Source organism: Engystomops pustulosus, chromosome 8 (genome assembly GCF_040894005.1).
Source record: "Engystomops pustulosus chromosome 8, aEngPut4.maternal, whole genome shotgun sequence".
NCBI classification, from domain to species: domain Eukaryota; kingdom Metazoa; phylum Chordata; class Amphibia; order Anura; family Leptodactylidae; genus Engystomops; species Engystomops pustulosus.
Window position 1 is genome coordinate 68,789,111 of NC_092418.1, and position 14,992 is coordinate 68,804,102.

The following is a 14,992-nucleotide window of genomic DNA, read 5'->3' on the forward strand; positions in this document are numbered from 1 at the left end:
TGCCAGCTTTATGTCACCCCAGCAAGACACTGTCACCTGTCCCCAGTCTCGGCAGAGTAGGGCTGATCTTTACAGAAAGATGGTGAGGGAGTACGTAGCTGACCATACCATCGTCCTAAATGATCACACAGCTCCCTACAACTACTGGGTTTCAAAGCTGGACATGTGGCACGAACTGGCGCTGTACGCCTTGGAGGTTCTTGCCTGCCCTGCCGCTAGCGTCTTGTCCGAGCGGGTTTTCAGTGCAGCTGGTGGCATCATCACCGATAAGCGTACACGCCTGTCGACTGACAGCGCTGACAGGCTGACGCTTATTAAAATGAATAAAGGCTGGATTTCTCAGAATTTCCAATCTCCACCAGGTGAAGGAAGCTCAACCTGAATAATTGATCCACTCCTCCTCCTCCTCATTTTCCTCCTTCTCCTCCTCTTTGTACAGTAAAGCAGAGGAAAATGGCTATTTTTTGACAGGGCCCACTGGCTCTTGCTATAGTACTTCATGCATTTAATTTTTCTGGAGGGCCACCTACCCGGTCCTCTGTTTGAAACAATTTTTGTGAGTGCCACATACAGGCACTCAATCTATTCCATTTTACTGCAGGGCCACCTACCTGCTCCTCTGGTTTGAAACATTTTTGGGACTGCCACATACAGGCACTCAATCTATTCCATTTTACTGGAGGGCCACCTACCTGCTCCTCTGGTTTGAAAAATTTTTGGGACTGCCACATACAGGCACTCAATCTATTCCATTTTACTGCAGGGCCACCTACCTGCTCCTCTGGTTTGAAACATTTTTGGGACTGTCACATACAGGCACTCAATCTATTCCATTTTACTGGAGGGCCACCTACCTGCTGCTCTGGTTTGAAAAATTTTTGGGACTGCCACATACAGGCACTCAATCTATTCCATTTTACTGCAGGGCCACCTACCTGCTCCTCTGGTTTGAAACATTTTTGGGACTGCCACATACAGGCACTCAATCTATTCCATTTTACTGGAGGGCCACCTACCTGCTCCTCTGGTTTGAAAAATTTTTGGGACTGCCACATACAGGCACTCAATCTATTCCATTTTACTGCAGGGCCACCTACCTGCTCCTCTGGTTTGAAACATTTTTGGGACTGCCACATACAGGCACTCAATCTATTCCATTTTACTGGAGGGCCACCTACCTGCTCCTCTGGTTTGAAAAATTTTTGGGACTGCCACATACAGGCACTATCCAAATTAAATTGTCTCCATAGCAGCCTCCACACGTTGTCTCCATTGCTACCTCCAAAAGTCGTCCATATAGCTGCCTCCATACATCGTCCCTTTATCAAACGAGGTGTGTCAGGCAGAAATTTGGGTTGTTTTCATGGATTACACATCAAAGTTGTTAACTTTGTCGCCACCCTGCTGTGTTATCCACAAAATATACTGGCAAACTTTTACCATTTAGGGATATTATTTCAGCGCTTCTTGCGCATCTGTTTACATTCCCCTCACCCGCCATATCCTAAACTTATAAGAACGCTACTACACTTGATCTTATACAAAAGGTTCTTAGAAGTGCTGTTTGGGGAGTAGCCTAGAGACAGGGGCTTGAATTGGCGAAAGCTCGCCTGGCAGCGGAGCGCCAGCTCCATGCGCATCATGCGCTTCTTGCGCATCTGTTTACATTCCCCTCACCCGCCATATCCCAAACTTATAAGAACGCTACTACACTTAACTTGGTGCAGGCTGGGACCGAGTCTGACCCTGGGGCTGGTCATATACTGCCGACGCAGAGAATTGCGGGGCCTACCTCGGTCCAGGTCTCAAAGGCCTACTATACCTCCTCCCACCCCTCCTCCACCTCCTCCTCCTCCGAATTACCATCCGTGGGCATGGCGCCATCAGTCGGTAGCTCTAGGCACAGCAGCAGTGCCGTCGCTAAGCGACAGCAGGCGGTGCTGAAACTGCTGAGCCTAGGCGATAAAAGGCACACCGCCCAAGAGCTATTACAGGGCATTCCACATCAAAGTTGTTAACTTTGTCGCCACCCTGCTGTGTAATCCACAAAATATACTGGCAAACTTTTATCATGTACCGATATTATTTGAGCGCTTCTTGCTCACCTCCTTTGGTTCCTCTCTGACACCCATTGGTTTGAAGCCTGAGTCCAATTAGGGTATGTCGCCATGCCACTCTCTAGCCTGCTGCCGCTGCCTCTGCCTCTGCATGCCGTCCCCTATAGTGTCAGGGTCAATTATTGGATGTTTTACATGCTATCTAGCTTCATTCTGTCACTCTGTCATGGCCATGCTGTTGCCCATAATTTCGGCATAATGGTGCGATTAAGCAGCCTCAGAGACATCCATGCATGCTGCCCCTGCTGTTTCCTGTCCATTTCCGTGGTGTTTCCATCCTTTTCTGAGGTTCCCAGGTGTTTGGCCAAGCTTCCCTGTGCAGAGCCTTGGTCCCCTTGAAAAATGCTCGAGTCTCCCATTGACTTCAATGGGGTTCGTTATTCGAGACGAGCACTCGAGCATCGGGAAAAGTTCGTCTCGAATAACGAGTACCCGAGCATTTTAGTGTTCGCTCATCTCTAGACATGATCTATTAGTTGGCTGTAGAAGCAAATGAGGAAGTGTTTTAGTTGCTGAAACTGGCAGATGCTCACATTATATTTGTATGAGGCCTTAGGATGTGCAGCCATACCGGTACTTACCTGGTAAATCCAGGTGCCATTACAGTGTTGAGCTATGCTAATGGACTGTGCAAATGACAAATGATCGGCCCCAGCAGACCAAGGACGGTGATTGGGTGCATGTGTCACGTGTGAGTACTAGGCAAGTTGTCACTGAAGAAAACCAAGGACTGCTGGAGCAGCAGGGGACTTATACAATGAGCAATACTGATTTATTCTTTCATCAGACTTTCTGCTTTATGATCATTTTTTAAAAATGATGGACAACTTTAAAGGTATTGTCCAGGAATAATCACTAATAGCCTATGCTTTCTAGCGTGTTGTTCCATGTAGAGGACAGAAGCTGTAACTACAGTTCCCTTTGAGTGTACGAGAACCATGGCTGCAGTTGCAGCATCTGGGTGCTACATGGGACACAGGACCAACTGCTTGTCTAGCATGGGCCGAACACCTCACTAGTGATGGGCCAGGTATCCGTTCATCAAAAATTATCCTATAAGAAAAGTCTGTTTTCAGTGTTCAGGTCATTTTATTCATCTTCTTGTTATCACAATCAACAGAAATAATCACACGATTCACAATGTACATAATTACCATTGTACTATTATGCTGGAGTTCCCATTTACCGTATAACTTAAAGAATAAAAATTGTAATTTAACATATTTTGAGGGTTCCAGTTTGTATTCTTTTGGTGGAACTGTGTGGGAGGCTTGTGGGACTGTCTTTACTTTTTACTGGTACCATGTTAATGTACATTTTTCAGATTTGCTTACACATTTATATATTTTAAGTTTCTTCGGAAGAATGATGACCTCAATAAACCATTATTTTATAGCATTTACAGTGCAAAACGATGAATGAATATTATTATGACATGAGTATCGTCAGGATCGGAGGTAGTGGATCCTCTGAACCACTGCGGACGATGACACAAGCCAACACTTGGCACCAGAGTCTAAGTGGCACTTGGTCTTCACCAGAGCCCGCCGCAAAGCAGGATGGTCTCGCTGCAGTGTGGTACCACCAGGTCGTTCCACAGGCGTGACCTGTCTGCATGGCACCCAAGGTCGAGGTACAGGAGCGGCAGGCAATCTCGTAGTCGAGGACAGGCAGGAGGTCACGACAGGCAGCACGGTATAAGAGTCAGGGATGTAGCAATAGGTCAAGGCAGGCAGCAGAGGAGTGTAGTCAGGAACGGAACCGGGGTCACAACGGGAAATCTCAACAACGCAAGGCATCAGACAATCTTTCTCTAGGGCACAAGGCACCGCAGGCTGTGCAGGAAGAGGCAGGTTTATATGCTCTTCCTGAAAATGGGCAGCGCCAATTATCAGGGTGCTGGGCCCTTAAATCTGAAGAAGCAGGCACGTGCGCCCTAGGAGTTGGGAACGCGCGCCCAATGTTGATGAAGTTGGAACAGGAGCCGAGACGAGTAAGGTGGGCGCGCAACGTGCCAGCGGGGGCAGAGGGGCACAGGTGAGCCACCTGTGACAAGTATCAATGCCAGTTGTGTGTATGTGTGATTGTTTATTGAATTTAACCCCTTTCTGACCAAGTCTCAAAAAGCTCTAATGACCGGTGCATTTTCAAATATTTAGTTTAAATTGAAAAATGATAAAGATAATTTTTTTTTTGGGGGGGGGGGGGGACGAAGAAATGTGCCCCTCTGTACAAGAGCTAAAACAAATAGCCACGGTAGGTCCATGCATCCCAGACTGTGCCATGTTGTTTTATGGACCAACCACACTGCCAGGGAAATGACTGTGTATGGCAGTCCCTTCTTCCCCACTAAACAGTATTGCCACTAATCAGGACTACATTTTGGCACTGTTGTTTAGAATGGATACAGTGAATCACATATTGGCAACCGCATTATGGTAGGTTACTGAAACAGGTCACACATGATCTGTGACTCAAAGACCAAACTGAAAAAAACGGTGGCAAACTGAAAAAAAAATACAGAACAGAATAACAGGATAAATATTATATAAATAAAACGCAGAACCATAAAGTGAGCTAGGATATGAGCCAAACCCCTCTAGGTACAGTACCTTGTACTGAAGCAGATGAATCATCTTCAGATGGCCGTCTCTTATCAAACATCTGTACAATAAAGCAGTATTGAAGTACCATGTTAGACATATACATTAACCAGTTAACTACACACAGATATGATATAATGAAAAGACTGCAATAGGCTGTAACCAAATAAGCTGCAAATATAGAATAACTAATAAAGGCACCTATATAATAAAGTAGCTGTTATGCGTTGCATCAGAAGAGGTGCCCTTAAAGGGGTATTCCCACGAAGACAAGTTTCTTATATGTACTCAGGATAACAAAATAACACATTCTCTAATTCACTGTTATTAACAAAAGGCAACATTTCACAGATATAAGTCCAACCTGTCTATATCAGTCATGGTGTAAATAATTTCAGTTGCCCCTAGACACGATCCTGTAACTTTTGACTTTAGGGTGAGGCTGCCATCTTGGATTTGTATGTGACAGCGTGCAGATGAGACTTCTGTGTCACTCTGCACTGTGCCTGCTGCCACGCCCCCTGCACGGAGCTCCCACTGATCACTTCCTGTCAGCACATTGCGAGCAGAGAAAAGCTGCAAACTACAAGGAGATAAGTGATCCAGGGGAAGGGGGAGGTAGGCACATCTCTGTAAGAACACAGATATAGCAGTACTAAAATTGTAACAGTGTAAAAGTCTGTCAGTCTGTGTCTGTCGTACATCTCTGATCTGTCTCATCTCTCTCTCTCTCTATGTGTCAGTACAATGTCAGAAGCCAGATGAAAGTGCATATATACCTGTACCCTGATAATCTAACCACATTGTCACCGTAGTCCCCGTCCACACCATGGGATTTTGCACTGAGCAGCCTAGGGAGTAATAGGAGCTAAAACAGCAACAACACGGAGTAAAATTGTAAAGTAAGGGGTTAAAATGATCTTTATTATGTTAACAGCACTAGGGGATTGAAATGTGAGAAAACCCCTTTAAGGCTGCTTTTTCACGTGGCATTTTTACTACACTTTGAAAAATAATACAGGAGCTGAGGAGAGGAGATATGGCTGTTAACATTTGTGTTTACCAAACGCATATGTTAATAAGTAATTAACACATTTGTTAACATCGTGTTTTGTAATTGTTAAACACACACATACAATTGGTTTTCCTCTCCTTTATGCACCCACGATCTTCCAGCTATGTACATACACGAGACATCAAGACATCAATTTAGTCCGAGTCTCCCTTTAAAAAAAAAAAAGCATCAAGGAAAGGATATAGCCAACCAGGACCACAGCTGCCTACAGGGCAAACAAAAAAATTATTATACATGCCTAAAAAAGGTTTTTTTATTGCCTCCTGCTTCAGTATTAATCTACAATCCAAACATTTGTCCAGAAATATTACCCCCTCCCAACTAATCTGGTGCTCATAGTAACTGCTATGGGTAGTTAATACTTCCGTTGTATAACAGTCAAACGGCTGTCTCTACTTGGAAGGCAGTTTTGGAATAAAAAAGGACAGAGAAATATTTAGAAAAGAAGACACACAATGGCTAGAATAGTTTTTTTTTTATTTTGTTTTTCTTTTATCCTAATAACAAAAATGCTAAAAGAAACACTACGGATACAGGAGCATATAAATACCATACAATTATAGAACATAACCTCCCTAATGACACCAATGCCATGTATTTACTTTATATATTAGCTAATATGAGCAATGTATAGTTCAGCTAACAAGTGGCCTCCTAGATGCCATATAGTAGCCAAAAATAGCCCAACAGCTTCACATATGGAAGCATGTGGCATTATGCATTTATTGTAAATACCACTACTACCCCACCCCTTAATATCACAACCACACCTCCCAAACTAATTAAATGCCCATAGCTACAGAATTTGATGATTTTTCCTGGTGGCGTCTTAAAACAACAGCAGGAACAGTGGGGACAGTCATTGGTTTATTTTATTTTAGGGTGCATATGCATTTTAAAGTAAAGTGATGAAGTGGCTGGCGGTTGCAGGCTAGGGCACGCTGATGTCACAGTGCTTGGTATGGGGACCGGAGGGCTGTCCTACAGCCAGGCAGGTCTCCAGCATGTGGTGTGTGCAAGAAATATGAAGGGAGAGGCTGAAGTACTGCTTCTCCCTGCGGCAACCCCTGAGTGTCTGTAAGATAGGCCCCTGGGTAATGGATGGGAAAGCCCGTGGTGGTAGACAGCCGCATCCAGGGATCAGATGGAGGCAACGTTGTGCAAATCAACTCACAGTTCTTTATTGAACAACAGGTAGCAGGCAACGGGCCTAAACGGTCAACAGCAGATTCAGATTCTGGTACTGGAGCGGTCGTGGAGAGTGGTCCGCAGAAATACTACACCAGCCTGGTAGTAGATACAGGCTGGGATAATTGAAGTGGAGATGTGTCCAAACTGTGGGAGCTTCAGCTCTAGATTAGAGTCTCCTGGTTTCTGTGACAGCACTAAAGGGGTACTGAATACTCTCTCTGTTCAATCTGACTCTGCAAACTAAGACTCTGAAGGCCCTGTGGAAAGACCATGAGGTCTGGACCATGTGTTCCCACTGTACAGGGGTTTTATACCCTCCTGGTCAGGTGGTAGCACCTCTCCAATCACACTCCGGTTTACAATACAGCCACATAATTGGATAACATCTTACACCCATTTAACTATTGCCTTTACATAATCACCCAGTGCTAGAAACTTACTAAAGGGTTCATGACTACCTTTGACAGCTCCTAACCTGGAGAGGGCGCTATTCGCAACTACCAGCCTGCCTATGTTTTGGCAGGGGTGCTGCATAGGGCTATGCCCACAAGTGCCACACATTTCTTTTGCTTCTTTTTATCTGGATGCCCCTTTCAAACTAAATCCTCACTTTAGAAATATGCAAAGTAGGCTAAAGTGGTTTGGGGGCATTAACAAAGCATCTCAGGGCTCCAGAGAAACAACAAGGCCCTATTCTACACTTCATCTGCCCGGCACCTTACCTCTTCAGCTCCAGCAAATTAAGGTGGTGTGCATAGCGATTTCCCACCAAGCCACATCCTAACCACACCCCAAATCTGCCTAAGGCTGGTGCCACACGCACCGCTTTGTCTGCGTTTGAAAACGCAAACGCAGAAAAAGCTGCACCCACCGGGGCGGGCCGCGGCCCGATCGCATCGGCGTTTCTATGGAAACGCCTGCAATCGGAAACCAGCCGCCGGTGTTTTTCCCCCGGTGAGTGTTGCTGCATGTGGCACCAGCCTAAGCTGAACTGCATCAGCAAGAATCTTGATTACTGTGTGAGCAAAGCAGTTCAGCCGGAAGAAAGGGAGTCCTTGCACAGCACAGGGGGACAGACGGGGGGTGGGGGGTGGGGAATAAGTACTAAGCAGTTACCATCAGTGATTCTGATGCTAGATGTCTTTTCACCCCTTGCTGCATAACACAGCAAACACCCATTTATCAATATTACCTTTTTACATGCCACCAGCTCAGGGAGTGACAATTAGTTTCCATGACAGCCTGGGTTTTTTTTCTAAAAGCACAGGACTTGTCGTTTTTGAACATCTGTTTCAATGTGCCAGTGACACATTGGGGCAGATTTATCAAGTGCCTGAAAGTCAGAATATTTCTAGTTGCCCATGGCAACCAATCACAGCTCCACTAAAATATTCATGAGCACTGGTAAAATGAAAGCTGAGCTTTGATTGGTTGCCATGGGCAACTAGAACTATTCTGACAGCTTGATAAATCAGCCCCATTGTGACAGATCATATACAAAATCCTCATATAACTGATATAAAAAAATCATAAACATATTAGGCACCATTGCGTCCTAAAAAGTCCCGATCCATCAATATGGAAAATAGCGCCTAAATATCCTAAACACCACTTTTTTTGACATATAACAAATTTAATAAAAAGCGATCAAAAGGTTGTACAGTCCCCAAAATGGTATTAATGTAAACGTCATCTCATACTGCAAAAAATGACTTCTTAAAAGTCTCCATACACAAAGTATAAAAAAGTTATTAGTTTCAGGATATGGTAAAAGGAAATTCTATTAAAACATAATAAAACATATATGGTATCTCCGTGATTGTACTGACCCAAAGAATAGAGGGAAAATTTCATTTGGAGCACACAGTAATAGCTTTCAAAACAGGGCCCAAAAGAAAATGGCGCAAAGCTGTGTTTTTGTAATCTTCACTGCATTTAGAATGTTTTCCAGCTTCCCTGTACACGGTATGGAATATTCAAAACCATCACTAAGAAGTACACTTTGTTACACAGAAAACAGGTCAATACAGGAATTTTGAAAGTGAAGAGTGAAAATTGTAAATGCAAAAATGAAAAAGGGCTGTGTCCTTAAGGGGTTAAGTAACATCAATAAAAGTAGAATAGCGGGGCACTGCAGGGGATTGGGGAATCCTATTTAGCTGGGGGTTTATGTTAAAAAGTGCAGTATTTAAGACTTAAGCTGCTGCCTGCCCATACAGACAGCAGTCACAGGAGAACCTGACAGCACACAGCAGCTACTATACAGACAGCAGTCACAGGAGAACCTGACATCACACAGCAGCTGCTATACAGACATCAGTCACAGGAGAACCTGACATCACACCGCAGCTGCTATACAGACATCAGTCACAGGAGAACCTGACATCACACTGCACCTGCTATACAGACATCAGTCACAGGAGAACCTGACATCACACAGCAGCTGCTATACAGACAGCAGTCACAGGAGAACCTGACATCACACAGCAGCTGCTATACAGACATCAGTCACAGGAGAACCTGACATCAAACAGCAGCTGCTATACAGACATCAGGAGAACCTGACAGCACACAGCAGCTGCTATACAGATGCAACACCCTCGCCGATGCAATGGCGAGGTAGTGCTTGCGAATACGTCCCACCTGTAGGTAACACCACATTACACTACATGGTCCTTATAGGATCAAGGGGAAATTGCAGTGGTTAATCCTGCCTGGCAAGGCAGATGTTAATCTGTGATGTAATTATGTCAACCAATGTCTGTGTTACATCCTGTCTTTGTGCACTGAGAGGTAATTGGAGGAGCAGCCACCACCTGACCAAAGGGAGGTAATAAAACCTCTGGCCAGGAATGTTCTAGAGTTCTTAGAGAGAAATCTCTCTCAGGAGAGAGACCGGTCCTAGTCAGGCCCTCTGGGTCTGTAGGACACAAGCAGAGAGCAGTTAGCTGAGCAGCAGCTCAGAGACTCTAGCACACCAGACCAGTGCAGGAAGAGCCTAGCCCCTGCCTGAAGTGGAGCAATAAGACTAGAGTTAGTGTAGTGAGGAAAGGGGTATCATCCTACCTTCAAGGGTGATACCTGAAGAGATCCAGGACCGAGCTGAAGCATCCTCTAGGACACAGCTGCCTCCCAGCCTGCCCTATACATCCAGGCTGGTGAAATACATCCTGTGGCTCCCTCCAAATACCTCTCCAGTACTCCACCTGTTAAAGGCACGTTTGCTGCGGTTCCTGCGGTTCAAATAAACGAACTGTAAGTTGTTTTCTTCAACTTCTGCCTCCGTCTGGTCCCTGCTACTACCCCTGCCTTCATCACCGGCACCCTGTCCATCACCCAGAGACTCACACTCGGGACATTAAGGGGTTGCCCCAGGGAGATCCGCTATAGCAGCCGCTCCCTCATCTTTTCTTGCCAACACCACCCTGCTGGAGACCTGCCAGGCTGTAGGACAGCCCTCCGGTTCCCCCCGTACCAAGCACCGTGACAATAGCGTGCTTAGGCCGCAACTGCCAGCCACTCCGGTACCGCGGGCCCCGGCTGTCTCCAGGCCGCACCGCAAAGGGCTAGGCCCCGGTGGGGGATGTTGCAAGTGGCGTCACGAACAGGATATAGACTTCTGTGCCTTATTACGGCATTAAAGACTTTCCTTTATTAAAAGACTGTGCTGCCTAACCCTGCTGCCATCCGGGTTTAGGCCCAAGGACTTGTGTGTTTCTGGAATGAACTGTGTTATACCGCTGCCACGTGCTGTCGAGCGCCGCTCCCGCACTCCAGAGGTTAATCCTGGCAAGAACTGTACCAGCTCTGCTACATCCGGCGCTGCCGCGCCTAAAGATTTTTACCTCAGAAACTGTGGCGCAGCAAAAAATTCCAGCCCGCCAAAACCTTCACTGGCGGGAAACCCAGATGACGCATCAAGCTCCACCCACGCGCGAAGGGCGCGAACCCCGCCTCCTGTGGCGCAGGAAAAATTAGAGCCCGCCACAGCTCTTGGCGGGAAGGACTTGGACTCCTCCCACTGGCTCGAGGCGGACTTCCTGCCCTGCCTCAGAGAAGCGCCAGAACTGGAGTGGACTTTGGACAGCGAGGACAACGCCATGTGGGGTCCTCCGCCTTTCCCTCCTGTGGAGCGTCCGGAGTTTTACGAGGTCCTAGAGACTATGGTGGTGGTCTCTGCGCAGCCCGTCCGAAGACCCTCCGCTGGACATCGGCTGCACCGAGGATTGACTCGGGCCTTCGTCACCAGGACATGTTACCAAACGGTGACGCAGTACCAAATCCCACCCGGGCGGTTCCTCGTCCCTATCCCGGCTACCATCCCGGTACCGCGGGTCCACGTGGAGGCGCCACGTGGGGAGGCCCCGACTCCTGCTGAGCCAACGCCTGGGCCTAGTGTTGTCGCTCCACCTGCTCCGAGGCCTACTACTCCTGCTGCGCGGCCTGCTAGCCCCGCTGTGGTGGTTCCTGACCCTCCGGTGGTTCCTGCTCCTGTTCCGGCACCTACCTGTCGCCCAAGGAGATCCGAGCCTGAACCGGAGCCACGAGCCCCAGCACCGAAACCTCCGCAGCCTCAAGGCCGAGGTGAGGCCGCCCGCCGGCGACTCCGAGACGCTGTCTCGGACCAGCGACGCCGAGAAAAGGAGGCCCAGCGGTATATGGCCGGCAGATCCACAGCGGGAGCTTGGGTCGAGAAGAATCGCACCACCGGCATGGTCCGGTTCTTTGACAAGCGGAAGGGCTATGGCTTCGCCACCCAGGACTACACCGGACGGGAAGTATTTATACCCCGCCGGTCTGTCAAGAGGCCTGATCTGCCAGAGAGCCCGCACAACCTGAAGCCGGGAGAGTGTATCGAGTTCTCCCTGCAGGAAGGACCTCGAGGACCCTGGGCGGCTGGTGTGATCCGGATCCCCGACTCCGATGAGGACCGTTACTTCCCGCAGGATGACTGGTATGAGGACGACGAGTGGCCGGAGTCTCCGAACACCTCTTCTTCCTCGGCTGCAAGTCCCCGGGCGGTGACCCACGTGAATGCCCCATCCACAGTAATTGTGAGTACGGGTCCCATTGCCATCCATGGGCCGGGCATGATACAGGGCGCCACCCCCACCGGCTCCCCTGCCGGGAGCATTGCCAGGTCCCGCGGCTCTTCTGTGGGAGAAGACATCCCGGCTAGTGAACCTTGTCCGGAGGTTCCATCTAGGCCCGCATCTCCCCTTGCCGGTTACCAATGGGGTGATGACCCGGCCCCGGAAGAACCGGAGCTGGAAGGAGCCGCGGCACGGCCGCTGGACTCTGTTTATTTCTTCCTGGACCCCTCCGTGGTCCCTGGCTCAGTTGAGCCCCCGGCTGGAACAGCCGACACCCCGGGCGACAGCGCTCCTCCCCCTGAAGGTCCGGAGGATGTTGCTGCACCTGCAGTACCCACTACTGCCACCGGGTGTCCCCAGCCGGCACCTACTCCCGTTGAGGATGTACAGGATTCCCTGCAGGAGCTGGATCCTGTCTTTGCTGAACCCAGCGATACTGACTAATCCCTGAAGGGCTGTCGCCCTCTCCAGGTACTATGTCCATTGTAAATATATGTGTATTTATCTCCATTTTCCCTAAAGAGCCAGAGACTTTCCTGAGACTCTCACCCTTATTTATCTCAGTCAAGAGACATACCTTGAACTGATTATTGGCCTGTGCTATGATAGCACCCTTTCTCTGCCACAGCAGAGATTTCTTCAAAGGACCCTGTCCCTCTACACATAGAGGAGACCCTTTGCTTCTTCATTGCACTTTTCCCCCCACATCAAGGGCTGTACCCAGAAGATGGACTTTGTCAGTAGAGACCTTCTGAGAGACTTTTGCCAGATCCTACAAAGGAAAAGTTGCAATGTAATTTATTATCATTTTGCACTTAATGCCTTCCTTTTTTAGGTATGGACATTCTGCATGCACTTTTTATGCCTTTTCTTTTCAGGAAAAGAGACATTTGCTACCGTGCTACCCTGAGTAGCCTATCTACTTCTGTAACGTTATGTTATAAGATGTGTACCCATTGGGCTTCTAAGCCAATGTGAGTTTACAAAAATATTTGCACACTGTCAATATATGCCAGTAGTATGCATTAACCCTTTCATAGGCTTTTCAGGTTGTAGTGTGGCTGTGTCGGACCGTCTTTTTGTGTGAAACACTGACCGCTACCTGATCCCTCAAACTGAGGTTTGCACATGGGGGTAGTCCGTAAACTGCGGGTCTTTAGGGGACCGGGGGTGTTACACAGATAGCACCTGGATGCCACTCATACATGGGTAAGGTTGTCGGTCAGGAGGTACTCGTGTCGCATATGCTCATGCAATGCAGATAGACACCATATAATTGCCGCCAGGGAAGAAGCGTTGATCAAACAAATATACAGGCCTTGGTGCAAGGAGTGGATTACAGGACATGACACCACACCTTTCCTACTGTACAGTTCGGTTTAATGGCGTCAGCGACCAACTGTCATACAGCTACATACATGTTTGTCTTAGTCCGACACCAACCCAGGTGCCTGTCTCCAGGACCATGGGCGGTTTGTCCCTACACCTCACATAGCCTGCACTTCCCAGAAGTGCCTTTAGCCCCCTCTGTGCCCCAAAACATCTGTAGTCGAGCCGAGGGCGGCTCTTTCAATTGCCCCCGGGGTATGCAACACCCTCGCCGATGCAATGGCGAGGTAGTGCTTGCGAATACGTCCCACCTGTAGGTAACACCACATTACACTACATGGTCCTTATAGGATCAAGGGGAAATTGCAGTGGTTAATCCTGCCTGGCAAGGCAGATGTTAATCTGTGATGTAATTATGTCAACCAATGTCTGTGTTACATCCTGTCTTTGTGCACTTAGAGGTAATTGGAGGAGCAGCCACCACCTGACCAAAGGGAGGTAATAAAACCTCTGGCCAGGAATGTTCTAGAGTTCTTAGAGAGAAATCTCTCTCAGGAGAGAGACCGGTCCTAGTCAGGCCCTCTGGGTCTGTAGGACACAAGCAGAGAGCAGTTAGCTGAGCAGCAGCTCAGAGACTCTAGCACACCAGACCAGTGCAGGAAGAGCCTAGCCCCTGCCTGAAGTGGAGCAATAAGACTAGAGTTAGTGTAGTGAGGAAAGGGGTATCATCCTACCTTCAAGGGTGATACCTGAAGAGATCCAGGACCGAGCTGAAGCATCCTCTAGGACACAGCTGCCTCCCAGCCTGCCCTATACATCCAGGCTGGTGAAATACATCCTGTGGCTCCCTCCAAATACCTCTCCAGTACTCCACCTGTTAAAGGCACGTTTGCTGCGGTTCCTGCGGTTCAAATAAACGAACTGTAAGTTGTTTTCTTCAACTTCTGCCTCCGTCTGGTCCCTGCTACTACCCCTGCCTTCATCACCGGCACCCTGTCCATCACCCAGAGACTCACACTCGGGACATTAAGGGGTTGCCCCAGGGAGATCCGCTATAGCAGCCGCTCCCTCATCTTTTCTTGCCAACACCACCCTGCTGGAGACCTGCCAGGCTGTAGGACAGCCCTCCGGTTCCCCCCGTACCAAGCACCGTGACAATAGCGTGCTTAGGCCGCAACTGCCAGCCACTCCGGTACCGCGGGCCCCGGCTGTCTCCAGGCCGCACCGCAAAGGGCTAGGCCCCGGTGGGGGATGTTGCACAGACATCAGTCACAGGAGAACCTGACATCACACAGCAGCTGCTATACAGACAGCAGTCACAGGAGAACCTGACATCACACAGCAGCTGCTATACAGACATCAGTCACAGGAGAACCCGACATCACATAGCAGCTGCTATACAGACAGCAGTCACAGGAGAACCCGACATCACATAGCAGCTGCTATACAGACAGCAGTCACAGGAGAACCTGACATCACACAGCAGCTGCTATACAGACATCAGTCACAGGAGAACCTGACATCAAACAGCAGCTGCTATACAGACAGCAGTCACAGGAGAACCTGACATCACACAGCAGCTGT

At 48.4% G+C, this 14,992-nt stretch overlaps 1 protein-coding gene across 3 annotated transcripts in view; it reads right to left on the reverse strand.

Moving 5' to 3' along the window:
• Positions 1–14,992, reverse strand: part of ZDBF2 (zinc finger DBF-type containing 2) — a 42,897-nt gene that overhangs the window by 25,999 nt on the left and 1,906 nt on the right. The window contains exons 1-2 of one of the 3 annotated variants that reach the window (XM_072121075.1): positions 10,053–10,279; positions 4,730–4,781 (exon numbers count right to left, since the gene is read on the reverse strand). In XM_072121075.1, the coding sequence (XP_071977176.1) occupies positions 4,730–4,781; positions 10,053–10,097 (97 nt within the window). In that variant the 5' untranslated portion in view covers positions 10,098–10,279. Of the gene's footprint in view, positions 1–4,729; positions 4,782–8,178; positions 8,298–10,052; positions 10,280–14,992 lie in introns of those variants that run through there. The other 2 variants (XM_072121077.1, XM_072121076.1) reach the window with 2 other exon arrangements.